At 45.3% G+C, this 23,262-nt stretch overlaps 1 protein-coding gene across 3 annotated transcripts; it reads left to right on the top strand.

The window, feature by feature from the left end:
- Window positions 1-4,206: 4,206 nt before the first annotated feature.
- On the top strand, window positions 4,207-22,918 carry GGNBP2 (gametogenetin binding protein 2). 3 transcript variants are annotated; one of them, XM_071575009.1, is made up of 14 exons: window positions 4,207-4,300; window positions 5,204-5,334; window positions 9,067-9,147; window positions 10,885-11,138; window positions 11,792-11,890; window positions 14,441-14,554; window positions 16,507-16,716; window positions 17,743-17,917; window positions 19,393-19,587; window positions 20,119-20,269; window positions 20,549-20,674; window positions 20,755-20,906; window positions 21,291-21,539; window positions 22,265-22,918. In XM_071575009.1, the coding sequence occupies exons 2-14, from the start codon at window positions 5,242-5,244 to the stop codon at window positions 22,466-22,468; spliced, it is 2,103 nt and encodes a 700-aa protein (XP_071431110.1). In that variant the 5' UTR covers window positions 4,207-4,300; window positions 5,204-5,241; the 3' UTR covers window positions 22,469-22,918. The 3 variants fall into 3 exon arrangements, with proteins under 3 accessions (XP_071431110.1, XP_071431109.1, XP_071431108.1); XM_071575008.1 differs by having other exon boundaries at window positions 4,218-4,300; window positions 16,507-16,710; XM_071575007.1 differs by having other exon boundaries at window positions 4,242-4,300; window positions 5,210-5,334.
- The last annotated feature ends 344 nt before the right edge of the window (window positions 22,919-23,262 follow it).

Below are 23,262 nucleotides of genomic sequence, written 5' to 3'. Positions count from 1 at the left end.
TGAAATCTAAATTAGCCTTTGAATTAAAGCTAAATTTTATTTCCATCCTCACTGATGAATACAAATGAAGACCCTGGATAAAGTGTGATGCTCTGAAGGATAAACTCTACTGCAGATGAATTCCTAAAGCAGTTGCTGGAAGTTGTGGTGCAGATAAAAAGAGCAGAACAGCCTTTTCTAAGAAAATACAAAGATCCCAAACTAATTCACCCCCAACCTGCAGGACCAGCACGTTGTGCAACTCATCTTTAGAAATGCTGTAAAAGGGATTTCAGCTCTACTTTGAAAGTACTCAAGGTCCATCTACTTGTCTGTAAAATTATTGTAAACAGCAGCTCATTGAACACTGTATTTTGACAGCTGAGGTGTCTCCAAGGGAATATTTGGTATTAATTTTTATTAGCAAACAAACAGGGTGCAGATGGAAAGAAGCAGAATTTTGACAAGGGATGTGCTCAGCTTCTTTCTCACAGTTTTGCTGCAAGGTCAGAGCAGAACACCCTCTTTGTTCCCTTTCCTACCTGTGACAGTTCTTTGTGAACCTCATAAAGTTGTTGAGAAGAGAAATACATTTAAAGACTGTGAGGAATTCAATAATGGGATATAAATACTTTAGAATACAAATGGTAGTTGATGATAGATGGCTAATGACAGTCCTGTTACAGCAGTGCACAAGGGCCATATTTCATATTTCTACTGTCTATCAAATGTGATGAATCATAAAACCTTTGGAGATTAAGCCTCTAAATCAGACTCTTTAAGGCAGCCATGCTGTGGAAGATTCTGGAATTTATGAGGTTCTCTTAGCCCCTGGGCAATGGAAAGGTGAGGTCTGAGGATTACAGGCTGTGGCCATGCTGAGCTCATGCTTGTTTGCTTCCAAATTAAAGCCATGTAGTCTTCAGAATTAAAGAAATGCAGGCTGTATTATCCTGGGGACAAACACAATCATTGGCAACAGTGTCTTAGAAACAATTGTCACAGTTTATAGCAGACTCTTCTGGTAATTGGTGGATGTATTTATTTTAAAACACTTCCTAGCCTTGCCTAGGGAGGAAAAGCCTCTCTTGTGAACCAAATGGCACTACCCATTTATGCAAAATTAAACATGGATATTAATTTCTGAAATATTTAAAGCCTGAGCTCTGCAATGAGTTCTGCCTGTGAGCACAAGCCTATCGGTGTGATTCAGAACCCAGGCATTAACTGGGTGTGACAAGCAGAGTTGTGTCTGGACAAGCACAAACTCTCCAGGTGCCAACTCCACTTGGTGAAGCAGAAATGATGTGGGAGGTCTGGAGTGGCTGTGCAGAGCCCTGTGAGCCCTGTGAGTGCCACTGCCAGGGCTGGAGCCAGCAAACCAAGGGGATCTGTTTACACCAGGGAAGGGTCAGGTTGGACATCAGGAGGAATTTCTTCATGGAAGGGGCTGCCCAGGGAGGTGATGAAGTCCCCACCCCTGGAGGTGTCCAGGAAAGGGCTGGACATGGCACTCAGTGCTCTGGGCTGGGGGACAAGGTGGGGGTGGAGCAGAGGTTGGACTCGATGATCTTGGAGGTCTTTTACAGCTTAAATGATTCTGTGATTCTGCAAGTTGTTTGCCACTGAATTAATGAGGGACAATTAATTCTCATTGCTCATTGTGGATAACAAATGCAGCAAGCTCTGCCCTGAAGCAGCCGGCGTGGCTGTTAATGCTGAATGTTCAGCCCCTGAATACAGATAATTACCCAGGCCCCTGAAAGAGCCCAGAAATGCAAGGGAGCATTCTTTGATCACAGCCTGTACAAGCAAACAGCACTGGAGTGGGGCTGAAAAGATGGGGGCAATGAACAGTCTGACCCTGCTTTCTCCACACACCTCCAGAGCTGGGTGCTTGGAAGGAACTGGAACACTACATTTCACTAACTCTGGGCTGTGTATAGACAAGTAACCTTGTACAGACCAAAGAAATATTTAAAAAAATATGAAACTTTTATTTAGTTGTTACATAATTAACAAAATCTAAGGTATTTCAACTATAAACATTAGAATGGTTCAACCATAGTGTGCTGCTGACTTCAATAAGGGTAAATCAGAGGACTGGGAAAAAGAATTGTTTTGCCTTTGCTGCCATAATTCCACCAAATAACCTTTTGGTAGGGCTGTAAGATAGAAAAAGTGTGATGAGGGGGCAGAGCTGGTTACATATATCCTTAATCTTTTGTTAAACATTAGTAGCTTCTTAACAAACCTCATTATTTTTAAGGATCAGCTCCTTAGCATGCCTTCCCCTTCAACCCAGGACTGTCTCTTTTGAAGTCAAACGTTACAATAAAGATTGCAGGCAGTATCCTATTTCAAAGCCATCATGTCCTAGAGAACAGGTATTTCTTCCAGGCATGCAAATGAAAGCAGGAAGGGGCAGGCTGCCTTGCACTGTGTTGTAGATAACAAACAAGTGTTCCAGCAACTTAAAAAAAATAATAAATCCATGGGTAAAAATGGTATGAAATGTAATGGTGCTTTTCATACACAGTCCATCAATGGGCACTCCAAGAATACAAGATGTGGACACTGCTCTTTGTTGGTGTGATCTAACCACAAAGTGACACAGGAACTCCCATCCTTGCAAACACAGCATAAGTTCACCTCAGTTCAGACTCGCTTACAGGGCTCTGGAGTGAGGAAATATCCCTCATCACAAAACTCCAGCTGTCCTGCTGTAGAGAAAGATGCAAACACACCGCCTGCAAACTGTGCAGTGCCACATTCCTGCTAGAGATGCCACACGAATCAATTCACTCCTCCACTGTAGATGGGTTTTATGCAGACACAAGGGGGAAAAAAAAGAAAATCCCACTCCTTAATTACCTCCCTTGTGTTTTCCTGGGAGGACTTCAGTGTCTATATACACACACCCAACAAGAACGAACACATCAGCTGGGTTATTTAATGGTTCAAGAAAGGCTCTGGGTTTGCTTTTTGGTTTTGGGGGGTGGGTTTTTTGCTGTTTAATTGAGGCAGCCACAGGATTTCTCACTGGCTGCACTGGGGTGCTGCAGGCAGAACATCTCTCTGCCAGGACATCTCATGAGCAGAGCACCCCCCAGACAGAGCATCCCCACGGGCAGAGTATCCCCGGACAGAGCATCCCCCCAGGCAGAGCATCCCCCGGGCAGAGCATCCCCCCGGACAGAGCATCCCCCGGGCAGAGCATCCTCCGGGCAGAGCATCCCCCCGGGCAGAGCATCCCCCCAGGCAGAGCATCCCCCGGGCAGAGCATCCCCCCGGGCAGAGCATCCCCCCGGGCAGAGCATCCCCTGGGCAGAGCATCCCCCGGGCAGAGCATCCCCTGGGCAGAGCATCCCCCCGGGCAGAGCATCCCCCGGGCAGAATATCCCTCGGACAGAGCATCCCCCCGGGCAGAGCATCCCCCGGGCAGAGCATCCTCCGGGCAGAATATCCCTCGGACAGAGCATCCCCATCCCACCCTGCCTGGCCTGGCCCCAGCACAGGGAGCACCAAGGCAAGTTTGGGGTGAATTCACAGAACATCCCAGCTTGGAAGGAGCCCACAGGGACGGAGAATTCAGCACACCCCAAAGCCCTGCCGTGTGCCCGACAAAGCTGAATTGAGCGCTTTATTTTTTTAGGAAGAAGTTCTTTACAGAGAGAACGATCAGACATCAGAATGGGCTGCGCAGGGAGGAGGTGGATTCTCCATCCGTGGGGGTTTTTTAGACTGGATGTGGCACTCAGAGCCATCATTTGATAATCACAGTGCTGTTGGATCAAGGGTTGGCCTTGATGATCCCAGAGGACTTTTCCAACCCGGCTGATTCTGTAATTCTATGACTCTGATTTTTACCGCTGCGCGCTCTCAGCGGGGCCGCGCCGGGGCAGGGCAGGGCCGGGCAGGGCAGGGCCGGGCCCTCCCGGGGCTGTTCGCGCCCGCGGTAACGCTCCGGCGCTCGAGACGGCGGGTTTTAAACCGGCGGATTTTACCCAGCGTTGGGTCGTACCCTGCGTTGGGTTTAACCCCCGGGCCCCCCCCGCACCCTTCGCGGCCCAACCGCCCGCCCCGCCCGGGCGCGGCCCCGAGCGCAGCCCCGAGCGCCGCCCGCGCCGCCGGCCGAGCCCAGCCCAGCCCAGCCCGGCCCGGCCGAGCCGCTGCCCGGGGCGGTACCGGGCGGTGCCCGCGGCTCTCGCGAGAGCGGGGCGGGGCGGCCCGGGGCGGGCGGGGAGGAGGAGGAGGCTCCGGAGCCCGCGGTGCCGCCCGCCTGTCACAGCAACCGGGCCCCGAGCGCCGCCAGCACCCGGTGAGCGCCCGCGGGCCGCGGGGCAGTGCCACGGGGCGGGCCGGGGCACGGGGAAGGGCGAGGGCGGCACGGGAAGGCTCCCGCTGCGCGGGGCCGCTCCGTTCCGCCGGGGCAGCCGGGCGAGGCCAGGCAGCGGCGGGAGGAAGGGGTGGGTCTGCGGGGGCACCGCGGGCTGCGGGAAGCGGCGGGGAGGGGCAGCGCAGGGCGGGCGGCGGCTGCCCCGGAGGAGCCGCAGAGCCGCGCCGGGCTGGGCTGGGCCGGGTCGGGCTGGGCTGGGCTGGGCGGGTCCCGCCGGCCGCGCTGGGCCGGTGGCGGGCGGGGGGCGGCGGCTGTTCCATCCCCTTCCTCCCTCCCCCGCGTGGCTCCGTGTCCCCCGAAGGCTCCATCACCACGCCCCGGGGCTCCCTCTCCCAGTCTCCATCTGCCCCCACCGGGCTCCATCTCCCCACCACTGGTCTCCATCCCCCCGCCTGGGCTCCATCTCCCTCACTGGGTTTCCATCTCCTCTAACCGGGCTCTATGCACCCCCCAAGCCGGTTTCCATGCCCCCCTCGGGCTCCCATCCCCCCGTCTGGGCTCCATCCTCCCCAGGCCGGGTTTCCGTGCCCCCCAAGCCGGATTTTCATGCCCCCTAAGCCGGGTATCCATGCCCCTTCGGGCTGCATCCCCCCCAGGTTGCCATCCCCGCCCATCCCCTCCATGCCCTGCCCGTGTCCGTGTCCCTCCGGCTCCATCCCCATCCCGCCGCTGCCGGAGCCGCCCGGCGGGCCGAGCCGAGCCCGAGCCGAGCCGAGCCCGGCGTGGTGAATCAGGCGATGCGGATCGCGGGCTGTGTTGTGTGCGTGGTGAAAGTGTGTTGGCGAAGCGGGGCGGGTGTTTACTCCGGGGCTGGGCCGCTCGCAGGAGCAGCAGGAGCGGCAGCGGCAGCAGCGATAGCAGCGATGGCGCGGCTGGTGGCGGTGTGCCGGGACGGCGAGGAGGAGTTCCCGTTCGAGAAGAGGCAGATCCCGCTGTACATCGATGACACGCTCACGGTGGGTGCCCCGCGGCCGCCCCGGCCCTCCCGAGCCCGCGGCGTGTTGCAATGGCCGGGCCGGGCCTGCCCTCGGGCCGGGCCGCGCCGCGCTGGCTCCTCCTCGGCCCCGCCGCTGGTCGCGGGGACTCGGCCGGGGTTAAACTGCGCAGCGCGGGGCAACTTTTTTTATCTGATCTGCGGCTCCTGCAGCGAACAGGCCGCGAGAGGGGCGAGGGATCGCCGCGCTGGGCCCGGCACAACTCGTGCTCCAGGCCCCGGCGTGCAGCACCAGAGGTGGAGCAAAGCCATTTTCCAGCGCAGAAGGAAGGGAGCCATGTTAACACTAAAGCCCGGCTTAAAACCGGGTGATTATTCGGCAAGAAAAGGCTAAAGGTGTTTTTGAAAGCTTTGGTTTAAAGTCGGGGTTACTGAGGCTGCCATAGCGTGCAGTGGCTGAGTTTCCATTTCAGTGTTTTTCTGAATTGAAAAACGTGGTGTTTTTTGCCATTTCCAGAATATTCAGTGGAAAAACCCAACTAAATACAGATTGGAGGTTTTTTGATCCTCCTTCTGTGTTTAGAGGAAGGCTCAGAAATTGCATCGTAGGTGAACACAGAGCAAAATGAAAAAAATTCTGTAACTAGCCAGTCATTGTTTGAATTCTTAAGGCATGAAAATGTTGAGTTGAAAATAATACTGCACTTAGATGGTGTGATTTGGTACTTCAATTATTTGTATTTGATTTCTTTTGCTGTCGTTGTGGCAGTACTGCTGTTACTTTAAATGGTGTAAAATGTGGGTGCTTTAAATTCCTAATCTCATGTTTAGTGTAGAAGAATCCCTGAGTTTTATATCAGCCAACTTGGTCAACTCTGCAATATAATTTCCAGTGGAAGGTGGCCCTGCTGGTGGCAGGAGGTTGGGACTGGGTAATCTCTAAGGTCCTTCCAACCCAAAGAATTTTGGGATTCTTCCATCTTCAGAATAAAACAATTGAATATCTTCAGACACACCCTTACCCTCCCTTCCACTTTTAAAAATTATTTACTTTGACCCCATCTGGTTTTGCTGCATCTGAAAGAAGGGTCTTTGCTTTATTTTAGTTTTGATCATTTGAATGGTGGCATATTAGTAATTACCAAATATCATCACTGTTTTTGGCAAAGTTTCCCCTAAAGTTGTTCAAAACAGTATCTCTCTCTCCTAGAGGGGTTGCTCACCTGGAAAACCCAGCACTGTGCAGGAATAGTGTAAATTTGGATTTTTGGGTGTCTTGGCCACACCTTTAAATTATTTTGCCTGTCCATTCCCCATGGAGTTTTAAGCTTTTGGATTTCTTTCTCTTTATGTTGTTTTCCTTGGGCTCCCTGGTAACAATCACACATTAGCTTGTGTCCTGTAGATTTGCCATGTCCTTTTTTATGTATGTAATAGGTTGAGAAAGAGAGAAAATACAGCTCTGCCAGGCACAGGTAGATGTATTTCAGCAGGCCTAAAATTCCATTTGTGGTCTGGTCCTGGAATTTTTTTAACACCAGGCCCAAACTTTGTGTAATTGCTCCGTGGTGTTGCTGCCCATCTGCTTTTTACACCATTCTCGTGGCTGAAGGGCTTCTCTGGCTGTAAATCAGGTTTGTATCCATCTGGAGGAAAGGCATTTATGCAAGTGCAAGTCATCCTTACCCCGAAGAAATCTTATCTTGGGTCCGTTTTTTTCTCATTCTTGTTCCCATTATTGTTGTTACAAAGTACTCAGATATCTACATGGTTTCTGGAAGCTTTTGTTAAATAAATCTGCAGAAGCAAGTGAATGAACTTTCAGCTTTCTTGTCTGTCATCTATAATTTATTTTTTTAAATCCTTTGTGAGAACAAGACATGGAGCTGTCTTTGAAACAGAATTTTACATCTGCAGCACTAGCTGTAAAAAAATAGTGGTTATTGGCAGTAGCTGGTTGCTGTTGGACCTCATTTAAATCACAGATGTTAAAAATAATGGGACTGAAGTGTTGTTAGTCAGCTGGAAGATTCAGTCTGTGCCTTAAATCTAGAATTAGTGACTGTAAATTAGGAATGAATGGCCATAGTGCTCTTAAGCTTTGTAGTAGCACAGAAGGCAGTTGAGGTGCAGTAAGACACTGAATGGCTCGTTCCCTTCCACACTTCTCTGCTCCTTCTGGCTCAGCTAGAAATTAAAGGAGGTTTAAATATTGAACCCTTTTCATTTCTTAAGCAGCTTTTATGATTTCTAGAAGGCATTCCATTTGATGTGGTATTAGGGGATTTTTTTTCCTTTCCAGTTCAGGGTGTGATGGTGGTTGATGTTTAACCACTTAATAAAATCTCAGCAGACACTTGAATTAATTTGGCCTTTGATTCTTTCTCTCTGTTGCACAAAATACCTGAGGGTGTTGTCTGATAGTGGGAGATGAAGGTGAGAGGGGGGAAAATAGGCAGATTTATCTCTTGCCTCTGTTATTAGCAGATAGATCTTTTACTTTTGCTTGTAGCTCATGCCCCACAGAAACACCAAATTAAGAGTGTAGGAAACCTGTAATTTTGCATCAAAACCAGGTGCTGCTGCTTAGTGTGGATGGATCAGGGGCAAGGGAGGCTGGAGGAGAAGTGCATGAGGGGTTGGAATTGGCACTGGCTGCTCTGCACAAAGATAAGGCAGCTGTGCTGATGCTCAGATTGTGGCACATGGGAGATCAAAATCAAAAATGCCTTCTCTCTGGCCTCAGAGAATAGGTGTTTATTTTGGAGCACCTTGAGAGCTTGTAAGAGCCAGTGTGAGTTCTCTGGAGGTGGTGTTGGCAATGAGGCAGCCAGCAGGGAATTCTGCCTCTGCCAGACACAGCTGAGGGAGGAGAAAGGATTTCATTTGGTGTTGATTAGTATTAGCTATTCACCAAACTTGTTATTTTGTCTTTCAGGTTTTAAAGTGAACTTTCAGGTTTATATTGATAAATTCTCTATTTCTGAGTTTGAACAAGAACATAACTAAGCCAGGCTTTACATGTTTGTCTAGTTCCTTTCATTTTACTCCACAGTTGCACAGTTGGATATTTGCCTGAAAATTATTTTACTGATTTCTGACACTCCCTCTCCCCTCAAGAAAGTGCCCTCTTTGTTTCTCAGTAATTTGATAAGAAGTATTATTAATTACTTACAAGTAATCACATTGTTCTGCAGGCTTAACATTTTACTTTGAGCCTCTTGAGAGTTGCAGCTGCAATCACACAAAGCAAACTGTGCCTTGGAGTACCTTGTTGCATTAATATGGTTTTAAATTAGCCTTTGGAGGAGTTGACTCTGTCATTAAATTGTTGTGACTGTTTCTTCAGAGCTCTGTTAAATTGAGTTTGGCTGTTGGATCCATTTGAATCTCAGTGTGTTGAAGTATATTTTTTTTAAAAACTGAAACAGGGTCTCAAGCCATGTAGATAATAATATAAATTCTGATGGTCCATTTAGCAACCTTTCTTAGTGACAGCTATTTAAGAGTTGCCATTTATAAACTCCCTCTAGAACATTATATCAATTAAATATTTATTACTTTACTGAAACATTCACTACCTTTAAACAGTTACTTTTATCCTTTCCCAAGCTTCAATAATTATGTGAAAAGAGAGAGCAATTTACCATAATTTCTGTCTTATTTGCCCCAAGAAAGTAAAAAAAAAATGCTCTGTGTTTGGCTTTTTTCTTCTGAAAGCTCTTTTTGAAATTTTGTGTCCTCTCTTGTATAGATGGTGATGGAATTTCCTGATAATGTGCTGAACCTCGATGGACATCAGAATAACAGTGCACAATTAAAACAGTTCATTCAGGTAAAGAAATACCTGCTCCTGTTTTTTAAGAAGAGGTATTTTTGCTTTCCTTGGGTTTGTGACTCCTGGAATGACTTGAGACACGTCAGCACCTGTGGGCAATCCCACCCTAGTGCCAAAGTGCCCTCCCTGGGTTCTTTGTTCCTGGGATTTCACAGCGTTTGTTACACATTGTCCTGGCAGGAGGCAATTGTTGCATGTCTGGTTAGAGTTGGAAACTTACCATGGAAACTACAGTTTCTAAATACATTTTGATTTTTATTTTTCTAAGTAGTTTGGAACTGCTTTTTCAAGTGGAAATGGGCATTGCTGAAGGTTGAGTTCCTGTGATTGGTGTCATGCCAGGATAGAATTCACGTGCCAGTTTATACATTATATATAGTTGAGTAGTGAGAGGTGGGTTTTGTGATGCCCCTGGAACTTTAATAATAGAAACTGATCTTCCAACATTGTGGCAAACAACTGTGGCACTGTAACACCTTTAGCAGCTGCAGGATTGTGCCAGTTATGTGCAAGGAACAGGCCAGTTGCTGCTCTGCAGTTGCACGTCCTCACTGTGGTTTGACAGCAGCAGTGCAGGCACGTGCTGCATGTAAAACATAGTTGTGTCGTGAAAATGGCTCATTCCTGCTTTGCTGTGACTGGTGCAATTAATTACAGGAAAGGGGATTATTGCAGAGTGATGTTCGTTGTCAGATGATTTAATGGGCCTGCCTGTAGCAGCACAAACCTTAAATGTTACCTGGTGATAGCTCTATTTTCATAACGTGTCTTACATAAAAAGGGTTGAAAATATTTTCTCAGTTGATGTATTGACACGTTCCATGGGTTTGATGAGTTCTCTTATGTTCTGTGGCCTTTGCTTTCTTTCCCCAGAAGTTGTGACAAGTCATTTCTGCATTAGCAATGTTTGAGTGGTGTGATGTGACAATAATGCAGAAAATATTATGGTGCCAATACATTCCCCGTGCAGAGACAACCATGCTTTGTGCAACCAGGGAAAAGTGACCCTCAGTCAGTAAATACACTGACAGGATTCTGCTCCTCACAGATATTGTTGGAAAGTGCCAGTGGTGCTGATACCCCAGGTGTAAATGTGTGTGTTGGTGTGTGGGGAAGGGATTCTCTCCTCTCAGAGCTGTGCTAGTGGCAGTTCAGTGTTGATGCAATAGCAGGGAGAAGAACTAGAAGGGTATGTGCTTTTTTTATGTGTGCCTGGATGTGTTTGACAGAGGGACCAGGAGACACATCTATAATTTTTTATTGATGTCAGCAATATTAGAAGGTGTTCTCTTTAATGTTCTATGAATAGCACACGTTGAGTGTTCACTACTAAAGTAAAATGTTTCACCCCCAGTGAATTCTTTAATTTCAGCTATTAGAATTGTAAAGGGAAATGGTGTTTAGTCTTCCAGGAAAAATATTGTGAAATTGTCTTGGTCTGAGCAGATTGTGAGTGAGATTTCCATAACTGCCAATTAATTAATGAATTTCCTTTCTATGTGCCAAAGATGAGTGTGAGAGTAGATGATGAAAACTTGCAGTTTGTATGTGAGACCCTTTCCTAAAACATCTTTGCTGAGGTGGAGAAAAAGAGTTTCCTGATCAGAATGGGAGATGTGACATTTGTTCTGAAGCCACATTTGCTGATTTGAGTGGTGAAAAGAGGAAACAAAGGGGAGAAAAGTGCTATTTTCCTTCCTTATTTTGATGCTTGTATTTCTGGCTGTGTTTCAGAGGCACAGCATGCTGAAGCAGCAGGATCTGAACATTGCCATGATGGTGACGTCGCGGGAGGTGCTGAGCGCCCTGTCCCAGCTGGTGCCGTGCGTGGGGTGTCGGCGCAGCGTGGAAAGGCTCTTCTCCCAGCTCGTGGAGTCTGGGAATCCAGCCCTGGAGCCCCTCACAGTAGGGCCAAAGGGGGTTCTCTCTGTGACTCGCAGCTGTATGACTGATGCAAAGAAGCTTTATACACTCTTTTATGTGCATGGGTGAGTGTTGTGGGACTGCCCAGGTCATTCCTGCCCCGGGGAAAGGAAAGCTGCTGGCTGTGCTTTTGTCTTGGGGACACTAAAGTGTCACAAGCTTGAATCTTGTAGTGTCTTGTCTTTTGCAGTCATTAAACAACTAGTTACAACAAGTTGTTGCCTAAACTGGGAAAAAGCAAACCTAAAGCTTAATGTTTCATATCATCAGTTGCAGTGCCATGACTGCATTGAAAGATACCAGTATTTAAGTGTTCAGTCATTAATCTGACACAGACACTGTGAGGTTTTCATCATCTCTAGAAGAGTGTTTGTTTGCCTCACTACCTGGCATGTAAAAAATAAATTAATTAACACCTGTCCACCAAAAATTTCTATTCTTGAGTGGAAAGGTAGCCCTGAGAAAGTGAAAGCTTCTGGGTTTGTGAGCACAATAAACAGCCCCAGCTCCATTAGTTCCTCAGCTGTCAGCAGAGCAAACAGTGAGTGCTCAGCATGATGTGCCTTGGCCTTCCAGTTGGCTTCAGCTCCTTGCTCCAGTGAGCAGGAAAAGTAGGGAGGGTTAGTGCAGAGTTGAACAGATTGAGATTTGGAAAGTGAGGGAGTGTAGCTTGAAGTGCTTTCCAGGATACCAAGTTGCTTGTGTTTGTTTTCCATAGGTCCAAACTGAATGATATGATTGATGCAATTCCCAAAAGTAAGAAGAACAAGAGATGTCAGTTACACTCCCTGGACACTCACAAGCCAAAACCTTTGGGGTAAGTTTGTGTTCAAGATGCACAATTCAATCTCAAATATTTTAAGGAACCAAAGTATTTATGCTAATTTATTTTTAAGCATTGAGCTCAATTTTTACCCTTGTGATTTGTTTGCCAGACCTAGCTGGATTATAGCAGACTCAAAGAGTTGTGGGAGAGAGGAAGAGAAGCACCAGGAGTTTTGGGCATGCTCAGGGCATGGATGGCTTCTGCACTGTGATACAAACAATGCTCTGCAAAGACAAACTGGTTTTTATGCTCTAGACCAAAATGATTGATCAGCAAATTCTCTCACATGGATGTGAAACTACACATGCTAAACAAATACACATAATTTTGCTTGGGATTATTAAAAATGCCTTGCACAACTGTTAATCAAGGGCTTTATTGTGGTTGAGTGCAGGGTTAAAACTGGAACTCAATAAAATGTGTTCTCTCAAAATGTGACAGCATGTTTTGAATACACCACTGAAAAATATGCATATATGTCTCTGTCTTGAAGTTGAAATGGTTTATTCCAGCTGGTTAAACAGAAAAACACTCCCTGTAAATCTGTTGTGGATTTTGGAGGTGGTGTTTTGTTGGATTTTTTTTTTTTTGTTTGAGTGCTTTTTAACATAAGCAATAAATGAGACTCTTGTGCTTAGTTGGAGTGTCTGGACCTTTTTTAGTCAGTCGTGTTCTGTTTCTGGTGAAGTGCACAACCTGTGGAAGCTTGCTTGTGGTTTCCAGTTGCAGGACATGTATTTTTCTATGCAGATTTGAGTTTCTTTTGGTTTAATTAAATCCCCTGGGATACCAGGCATGTGGAATTTGACACTCAGTTTTTGCTTGTGCTGCTTGAGGATAGTGGTAACTAAATAATTATTACCTCCTATTATATTTTGGTTACAGGCCTTTCATATAATTAAAGGCTTACATTGTCCAAGATCATGAGAGTATAGGGGTATATATATTTTTAGAATAAAGGAAATTCATAGCATTATGAGAGTGGGTTTGGGTTTTTTCTTATCTTTAGTAAGTTTAATCTTTTCTGGGTGAGAACATACATTGTGGAACCTGCAGTTAGCATTTTGACAAGGCAGAGCAATTCTCAAACTAAATGAATAGAGAGGAAAACACTGCCTTTATTTCCTCACTTCATGCTGGAATAATTCCCCTTAGTGTTTTGGATGCTGGCAGATGAATAGGGAATATGTGGAAGAGCAGTATTTTAATGTACTGCAGGCAGGACTTTGGGCTTTATCAGATAACGTGGCTCGTGGGCTATCAGGGTAGTTTGCTAAAGGAACACGACTTGCCCTCCACTCCTCAGTCAGACCCCTTTGTTCTGTGCAGAAGTGCCCAGGGTGTGTCAGCACTGATACTCCCCAAACAAACCTGCTGCCTGCAGTGGGCACAGACTCGCCCCAGCCCAGCCGTGCAGGCGGCCAAGGGAATTGTCTGGCGGAACAAACTCTATTTAACGCAGAGCTGCTGCTCCACTTCTTTACAAGAAACTGCTTCAGATGAGTTGCATCTGTTGGGCATTTCAGCCACACAAAAAGGGCTTTGAGTTGTAATTGTGTGTTTAATTAGACGGGTTACATAACCAGCTAATACCACTTGAGGGTTACTCGGAGTCCTCGGTTCCAGTGTCCAGGGTCATGGCTACTCAGTTCCATCTGGGGCTCAGGAGCACTTCAGGCTCTCTGAAATGCAAGCCCTATGGTCTGGCAAATATATAAATACTCCAATTATGAAATAAAGGTGCTTCCTCCCATTTTCCTGCTGTGTTGTATCCATACATGAGCTTACACAGAAATCAGTGTTCTGATAAAGTGTTAAGTGTAGACAAGCCTATGAGTAAACATGACTTGCCATTTAAAGTTTGTTCTTTGCTGTACAATGTACTTTTAGCTTACTCAATTTTTTTGTAAATTATTTTGATATTTTTCTAGCATTTTTTTGAAATTTTACGTTGGGGATTTTATGGGGATTTTTATGGTGGTAGATGTGTGGAAGTTGCATTTTTTTGTTTTGCTTTTTTCTGTTGTTTGCCTTACAAAATTTAATCTGACAAGTTTTAAAACTTGTGTGCTTAATATTCTGAAAAATTACTACTGGTTTTCATCTGTAACTTTAAAAAGTCGTGATAAATCTTCATTATAAACATGGATAGCAAAATTTGCATCTCATGTCTTACCCAAACCTCCCTAGAAGTTAAGGCTCAAGCTATAAAGAATTCAAAGCAAATCAAGGAACAGCAGCATTTGCATGGGATTTGTTTGGGAAAAATAACTAGCTCATAATATATATGTTATAGGTCGGACAAATGTTTGGTAATACTTTGTGACAGTGAAGGGAGCAGTAACAGACTCAGTACAAAGAAATTAAGAGCAGTTAAAAGTAGAGAAGACAGGAGGAGGAAAGAGAGCAAGTGTAGCATCATTTTCTGCTATGGACCTTCCCAGGGAGCAGTCAGGTAAACCAAAGAGGCTTTGCTTTGCTTCTTCTCTAACCCCCACCAGGATAATGTGCAGCCTTTTGTTTCCTGTGATTGTTTTGCAGGGGTTGTTGGATGGATGTGTGGGAGCTCATGTCCCAGGAATGCAGGGATGAAGTAGTTCTAATTGACTCTAGTTGTCTTCTAGAAACATTAGAAACCTACCTACGAAAACACAGGTATGTGAAAGGAACAAATGGTTCATTTTGAGCAATACATCTGCATTTTGTTATGATCAGAATGTTCACACAATGTTTAAATGTGGAGAGGATTCTTATGATACCCTTTTAAAGCTGTAGATCTGAGCTTTGTGATGACACAAGGCCCTGCAAGTTGCATTGGGACAGTTGATGAGAGAAAGATGGTGAAATATTCTTTGTGTTTTACCTGTTGCTCCAGGATATGGGACAGGGGAAATGTGGAGACCTCAGCTGAAGTCATAGCTGCATTTTTTTTTGTTAGGATGAATTTATGATGTGCAGTTTAATGTATTAAAACTGTGTATATTCATTCACTCTTTCACAAGTAGCCTTCTCTTGGACTGTGCTTTTAGGCTTTCAGGGAATATGTGCCATTTCAATATAATGTGAACTAAACAGAAGCAGATTTTTAGGCTTGGTGTTGCCTGTAAATCACTGTTTTAAATCAGCTGTTTATGACTTGCAGTGCTGGTGCTGTGAAATCTCCCTTGCAGGGCAAAAATAAGTCTCTTAAGTTAGAGTTGCATGTGTGCAGTAGCTGTCCTGCTGATTAAAAAGTTTTCATTTCCAGCAGTCTCAAGGTTCTGATAGGAACTGTGGGGCACAGATGGGTGTGGGGGTGGCAGTGCTTTGGCAATAACCCTTTGGAAACAAAATAATCTCCTGTGACATTAAACACAGCGCTGGCCGCCTTCCTGCTGCCAACCTGCAACAATATTGCTGTTTTCTTGCCTTTCACCACAGAAACTGGCCAGGGATCGTAGTTTATCAAACAGCAAAATGTGTTTGACTTGGTGATGTCAAGCTGGACACACCAGAAAGGGAAAACCACCATGCAGGGCTGGCATGGAGAGCCAGTTTTTCGAGCTGAAATGTGAGCAGTGTGCCTGACTTGCATTTTTAGAGTAATGCAGCAAGAGGTTTTGTAGCTTCTTGAAGGTTACTCCTGTCATAACATAGAATGAGCTTAATTTGGTTGTATTTTAATTTTAACAGACTTCATGACCATGCTCTGCTCACACATGAGCTGTCACATGTTTAAAATGAATATGTAGTGTTAGAAATAAACCTTGTTTGGCTATCAGCACAGTAATCTAATAATTCAAAATATGCTTAAAGGTGTTTGTAATGGAAACAAACATAACTCTTATACAGCAAAGGCAACAGAGGGAACTACTTATTTCTTATCACTGGAGTACACTTTAAATAACTGTTGTAAGGTATCTTGAAGTGTCTTACTTGAGAGGGATTTTGTCCTGGCTTGTAGTAATGATTATTCTTGTTCTCTGTTACTTATCTGATCTTTGAGCAAAGGTGGAATTCCATATCCATGTAGGAATTTCTCCATATAACAATCAGCTTGACTTTTGCTTCAGAGTGTGAAAGTCTTGATACCCAGGCACTTATATATAAGAGATGGAATAATTGATATAGACGGTTGATTACAGAATCACAGAATATGCTGAGTTGGAAGGGACCCACAAGGATCATGGAGCCCAGCTCCTGGCCTTGCACAGGATCATCCCCAGTGTGTCTGAGAGTATCATCCAAATGCTTCTTGAGCTCTGGCAGCCTTGGTGCTGTGCCCACTGCCCTGGGGAGCCTGTTCAGTGCCTGACCACCCTCTGGGGGAAGAACCTTTTCCCGAGATTCAACCTAACCCTGCCCTGACACAACTTCCCAGGCCATTTCCTCAGGTCCTGTACCTGGTCCCCACAGAGCAGAGATCAGTGCCTGCCCCTCCTCTTCCCCTCACGAGGAAGTTGCAGACTGTGATTACAGCCCAAATCTAACTGGTTTGCATTCTAAAGTGACACACAGAGCTCCCGTGCCCCATCCAGGCGCAGCATCGCGCGCAGCTGGCGCGGTTGGGCCGGGCAGGTCCGATCCCTGCTCGGGTGAGAACTCAGCTGTGCTGTGCTTCCCCCCAGGTTTTGCACTGACTGCAAGAACAAGGTGCTGCGTGCCTACAACATCCTGATCGGGGAGCTGGACTGCAGCAAGGAGAAGGGTTACTGTGCCGCCCTGTACGAGGGGCTGCGCTGCTGCCCCCACGAGCGCCACATCCACGTGTGCTGCGAGACCGACTTCATCGCCCACCTCCTGGGGAGGGCCGAGCCCGAGTTCGCAGGAGGGTATGAGTATGTAATTGGCTAGAGTGGGCTATCTAGCGCTTTGCTTCTTTATTTTATTCTTCAATGTCTTTTGCCAAAGTGATGTTTTGCCTCCTCGCTGCGTGATAAACTTGTGACTGTGAATATTTGAAGCAGGTTTTTGAGATGGCGCTTCGAAAGAGCTGAGGTTTCACCAGTGCTTTTGACTTGAAAGTGCTTTGAAAGAAGGGAATTGCCAAATGTCTCCTGGATGATTGTTCGCTCCCTAGAGCTGCCTGCTTGTCCATCGAGGTGTTCAAATATGCGAAATAGAAAGACAACCTTGGTTGACAATTCTGCCAATGCCAAGTGTTCAGTTTAATTGCCATTTATGTATTATAGTACTTTCTGAACCTGTTTTAGCATCATAAAATCTCCCAACGAAAAGTAAAATTCTAAGCTCAATATCATAGAATGGTTTGGGTTGGAAGGGACATTAAAGACCTTCTAGTTCCAACCCCAATAGATTTAAAGCTCAATCACAACTGTTTGATTAGGAGGGTAAATCATGATGATTTCCCCTGAATAGATTGAACAGAGTGAGAGATAATGGATTGATAATGAACAGATTAATACTGAAATGTTTTTATTTTGTACGGTAAGTAATGTATAAACCTCTCAGTGTGTTTATTCAACTTCAGTTAACTGATGGTGAAATATTTGCTGTAAACTCAATGCAAATTTTAGGAAACAAAAGAAAGCATTAAAACTGGCATTAAAAGTGCTGACCCCTCTTAGTAAGAGCAGGGACTGATGGGGTGAGCCCTGAAGCCAGAGGTGGGAAGGCACAAAGCTGTGTAACAGCACAGCCAGCACATCAGGAGCTCAGTGGTGGCTTTGACCTGGTCCTTTCTATTTTGCATCCGCATGCAGCACAGCAGAACCTGAGCGAGAGGCTGCTCATGCAAACATACCTGCAGCTGTACAGAAAGAAAACGTCAGGCACTGCTTTGATCTCTTGGCTGACTTCCAGCTGCTATAACAGTGCTGTGCTTTGGTTCAACCCTTGTGCAGGCGGAGAGAAAGGCACGCCAAGACAATAGACATAGCCCAGGAGGAGGTGCTGACCTGCCTGGGCATTCACCTCTACGAGAGGTTGCACCGGATCTGGCAGAAGCTGCGGGCGGAGGAGCAGACGTGGCAGATGCTCTTCTACCTGGGGGTCGATGCTTTACGCAAAAGCTTTGAGGTAAAATCAGGGTCTGTCTAACTTTATCAAACTCCATTTTCACTACTTTTCTTTTTCTGCTTTCTACTCATGTTATGCTGGAAGGCGCTTCAAGGATGTAGTGGTGACTCCCTTGGTCAGTTGTGTGACATCCATGCACAGCACAGCTGAGCATGTTCTAATGTGCAGTCTCCTGGAATATAAAAGATTCAGGCTTGCTTTTTACTTTCAAGCTGCATGTTATAGTACATTGAGCCTTCTGTGTTTTTAATTCACAGTTATTTCTGTGTTTTTCTACTTGATGGCATTTAAAGTAGGTCAGGCTACAGCAGTTTTTATTTGGTTTATGAGTAAAAAATGGAAGATGTGCCTTTGAATTACAAACATGTTTGGTAACTCTTGCATTCCATGTGTTCCAAGTGCACTCTGCAATCCTGTGGGATCTTGAGTTTTAGACAGAACTCCATGTGGTTCCTGTAACATATACCAATATTACTAAATAGTTGGTATGACAGAGATCTTTTTTGTTACATTTATCTTCCATCCATAATAACTGTTCTCTCTCAAAACTTCTAAAACATCAGACAAGAAGGAAGAAGATCATTTTGGGAGTGATCATAGTGGAACCCTAAACCAGTTAGTTCTTGGAGCTTTTTTACAAGTAACTTGTTTTTAAAGACTAAACATGTTATGGAAGTGGCCTTGGACTGAGAATGCTTCAGCATTTGTGTCAGGTTTTGTCCTGTTGGGTTTTTAAACTAGTAAAGTATGGAGTTGAAAATCTATTGACATTGTAAAACTCAGGGAATTTTACTGGTATGAAAGGATGGCTGTGAATTTGAAATACAGAACTTACGTGGGATTCTTTTCTAAGCTGAGTAGGGATGGTGGGGTCTCATTTTGGCTTAAGGAGTTCCCAGAGTGATCGGGGAAAAAAGCAAAGCAAAACCCTTGAATTTATTTTTACCTCTGTAAGAGCATCAATCCAGAATAGTTGAGTAACTATATTCTCCTAACTTTATATGTAGATGTGGCATTACATTTTTCTAAATTTAGTATTAAGGAACTTTATTAGATGCTTGCTGTATTCTGAGATACATCTGTACTTCAGGTTGGACTGCCTAGGAAATGAGTAGGTTTTTCACTGCTTACCCTGGATAAAGAACTGCAGGAATTCTGTACCAGTAGTTCTAATGTGGGGCTTTTTGTGCTGCTGTGTTAAATAATCAGAGTAAACAGATCCAAAATGCACTAAAATCTGCAGCTTTTCACTGAAAAGTGTGAATCTGGGCCATAAGTGAAACACAGAGATACTCTATACAAATATCTTCAGCAATCCAAACTCAGTGAATAAATCAGGATGTGCATTTTTCTTCTGTAGTCAAGAATTGTGTTGCTGGGACTTCATTACTGTCTGTTTTCCTCCTCCATTTTTATAAATGTAAAAGCTTGAATTGTGGTAACTTCTATAAATAAATCTAACTTCTTATGGACAGATGGCTGTGGAAAAAGTGCAGGGTATTAGTCGATTGGAACAGCTCTGTGAAGAATTTTCAGAAGAAGAAAGAGTGAGAGAGCTTAAACAGGAGAAGAAACGCCAGAAACGGAAGAACAGACGGAAAAATAAGTGTGTGTGTGAGATCCCTGCTCCTTTGCAGGCAGCAGAGGAGAAGGAAATCAATCAGGCAAAGGTAAACTGGGCTTTCAGGTGCTTCATTCTTCAGCTCACTGTCATGGTAGGATTATGGAGAGGTTTTTTGGGAACTAGTTTTGGTCACTGGTGGAATTTCATACTTTTTCAGATTAGTACAGTCTTTGTAAAGGAGTTACCTGGAACTCCTCAGCTTTTGGGGGCTTGGGGTTCCTTTTTTTTAAATCCTAAATCCAGGGTTTAGGTTATGCCAGAATATTTTTCACCTATAACTTCAAAATCACTTAATATATGAAATCAAATGCTGTTCGCAGACAATTACCATTGAAATTTTGGAGAGGAGGGAGCTTTAATTGACTGAGCAAGTGCAATTATTATTCAGGATATGTTGCCTGAATGTGGCTGACTGTAGGTCAGGTTATTGTAGGGAAAGTGTTTGGGATTTGTTTAGTTGCATTGGTGAATAATTCTGTGTTACCAGTCAGTGCCAGCTGGTTTTCCTTGGGGAAGGAGCATCCTTTGCAAAGCTGCTTTGAGTGCCTGCATGTATTTTTTTTCTCTGTGTTTTCAGGAAAACTCAAACTTCACGGAAAGCAGTTGCAAAGCCTGTGGTAGCACCGAAGAAGCCAACAACTGTGTAGAAGTAATTGTTACTAATGAAAGCAGCTCTTGCACTTGTCCTAGTAGTGGTACCCTATTAGGTTCACCTAAAATCAAGAAAGGTACGTTAAATTTTACTATTTTTCATTCTAAAAAATGTTTGCTTTTCAGGGGTAAACAGGGCTGAGCTATTTTTAAAAATAATTGGGATTTTGGAGAAATGGTCCCTTTGTTTAGAGGAAGGTGTCCCTGCCCACAGCAGGAGGGTGGAATGAGATGATTTTTAAGGTGCCTTCCAACATGTACCAGTCTGGGATTCTGTGAATTCTTTTTTGTAGAGGTACAGCTAAAGGGTAGGCAGCAATTCCTGCAGATAACAGCAGTTTCTGACTTTGCCTCAGGTTTATCTCCACACTGTACTGGCAGTGACTGTGGCTATTCATCGAGCATGGAGGGCAGCGAAACAGGGTCTCGGGAGGGGTCAGATGTGGCCTGCACTGAAGGCATCTGCAACCACGATGAAAATGGTAGGTTTGGGAAGAACATCGTAATGTTTAGTATCCCCAGAAGTGCAGTATGTTACAATAAACCTCCCTGCCTTTTGCAGGAGACGATCCCTGTGTCCATCGCTGCGACGACAAGGAGGAGGATGGAGACAGCTGTGTGGAATGCTGGGCTAATGCAGAAGAGAGCAACACAAAAGGCAAAAACAAAAAGAAGAAAAAGAAAAGTAAAGCCTTGAAGTGTGAGAATGACCATGTAAGGAACATGGCTCTGCCAGATGCTTCTCTAAATGCTTACATTTGAAAGAAGTTACAGTAGGATTTCAAATCTCAATTGTGACCAATGCTGAAAATGGGGTAACAGGGATCTCCTGTCTCCTCTCCAACCAGGTTTTGCAATTGAGGTCCTTCCTGGAGTAGGTTGTGGTGGAAGGAGCCTCTTCTATGTTTCTAAGCATGTGAACTTTTGTTCACTGTCAGTACTTAATGTGCCATCCCTACCCATCCCAGGCACACATTGAAAAATACCCCTCCTTACTCTCCTTGGAACTTCCCTATTTTCCCTCTGCTTCCATCTGAAACTCGAATGTTCCACGTTAAACACTGCCCATAGTTCATTCCAGGCTGTTTGCAATTCTAGATCCAGAAACTTGGAAGCTGTCTGGCAGACGCAGGAAGCAGAGAGACCTCAGGAAATCTCACGCACACAGAGTTCCATCGCGACAAGACCAAAGACACACACGCTGAGAGCTGCTGTAGCGCAGAAAAAAGTGGCCAGCAGTTGCCTTGGTTTGAGCATATGAAAAATGTGTCACAGTTTGCAGAACCTACAGAAATGTCACTTGTTCCCGATACTGGAAAAGGTGCCAAAAGCTTAGTGGAACTCCTTGTAAGTAACCACTCCCTTGGAATTTTAGGCTGTAGCATCCTGCTTTAATCCTTGGGCTGAGGGTGGGGCTCTGAACTCACATCCCACTGAGGAACTGTTGAATTTAAGTCTCCCGGTGTTTAGTTTGCCTTGTGCATGTTCTCTGGGAAGTTTATAACTGAAATGCTTTGCAGAGGAGGAGAAATTGTCACTGGAATGCAATGGCAGAACTTGTGTTGTAAGTGTTCATTGTCAAGGATTGCATTTTTCCATAACATGAAGGGGGCATTATTGCTGCCTTCAGGCTTCAAATGTTATTTCCCACTGTAGGCTCCTTGGACAGCTTTCTTCTGCCTCCCTTTCATTTTGTTCTCCTTCTCCCTATTTAGTCCTTTCCTCTTTCCCCCTTTTTCCTCCTTTTCTTTCCTTTTCCTCTTGCTCCTTTTTTTTTCCATCCTTCTTTCTATCCCCTCCTCTTCCCCCAAAAACCTCTAACAAAAATCATGCTCTTTCCATGGACATGTGCTAAGACTGAAGTTTATTCAGACCGATTTTATGGCTGTATTGGCTGCCTCTCACCCCAGAACCAGCAGAGCCCTGTGTGTGAGTTGGGTGGCTGGATCAGCTGTGTTGGACTTGGGCTGTGTCTGCCCTCAGAGCACCTGCAGCCAGGTGTGCACCTGCAGCCAGGTGTGCAGCACCAGAAGGGGATGCTGGAGCTCTGAAATGCCTGTTCTCCTTTGCAGGATGAGTCCGAGTGCACTTCTGATGAGGAACTGTTCATCTCCCAGGATGAAATCCAGTCCTTCATGGCAAACAACAAGTCTTTCTACAGCAACCGGGAGCAGTACCGGCAGCACCTGAAGGAGAAGTTCAACAAGTACTGTCGGCTCAACGATCACAAGGGGCCCGTCTGCAACAGCTGGCTGGCAACAGCTGGAGCCAACTGAGCCCGGTGCAGCCGCTGTGTCTGTCACTGAAACTCGAGATGACTACTGCGCCTTCTCCTTCCATACTTAATTTAGTGACTTATGGCAAAATTTTATCTTAAATTAATGTGATTCTTTTTTCTTGTTCTTTTTTTTTTTGCGGGGGGGGAGGCTGGTGGAGGTGATTTCCTTAATTTTGTTTAATCTCCAGGCTTGTATCTTTAGTTGAGTAGCTGTGCAAGCCTCTCTTCTAATTTAAGCCATCTCTTTTCATTCAATGTTTCTCTTCCTGTGAGACTTACAAAAGGCAAACTAGTGGCAAAGTAATGTTGTACCTATAATTCTGTACAGAATGACAAGGAGCTGAATATAAGATTTTACAAAGTAGACATCCATTTGCAAAATGTTTTGGATGTAATATGTTAAAGCGCAATGTGCAAAATTTAAATAAAGAATATTTATTAATATGCATAGTAAAAGTGGGTGTCTATATTTGTACTTTGAGCACTCCTTCCCAGCAGGCTGATTTCCCCTGGGTCAGGTGGAGGGGGTGTCAGGTGAGGAAACCTGGCCTGGGAAAGGACAGATCCTTGCAGACCTGTCTGCCAGGCTCTGTGCTTCTCCCCTGCCGTGGTTTGCAGATTGTGGGGTCACTGCCAAACCAGCAGGGTCTGTGACAGCCTGGCACTGTTGGTGGCACTGTGCCAGCCTGGCACAGGCTCTCGGCAGCCGGTGCCTGTTCTGCTTCCAGGATCTGGGATAAGGTGTTGGTGGCAGAGGTGGTGCTGGTGGATGTGCTTTGTGAGTCCTGGGGT

Source organism: Pithys albifrons, chromosome 21 (genome assembly GCF_047495875.1).
Source record: "Pithys albifrons albifrons isolate INPA30051 chromosome 21, PitAlb_v1, whole genome shotgun sequence".
Classification (NCBI taxonomy): domain Eukaryota; kingdom Metazoa; phylum Chordata; class Aves; order Passeriformes; family Thamnophilidae; genus Pithys; species Pithys albifrons.
This window is presented reverse-complemented; position numbering and strand designations above follow the sequence as displayed.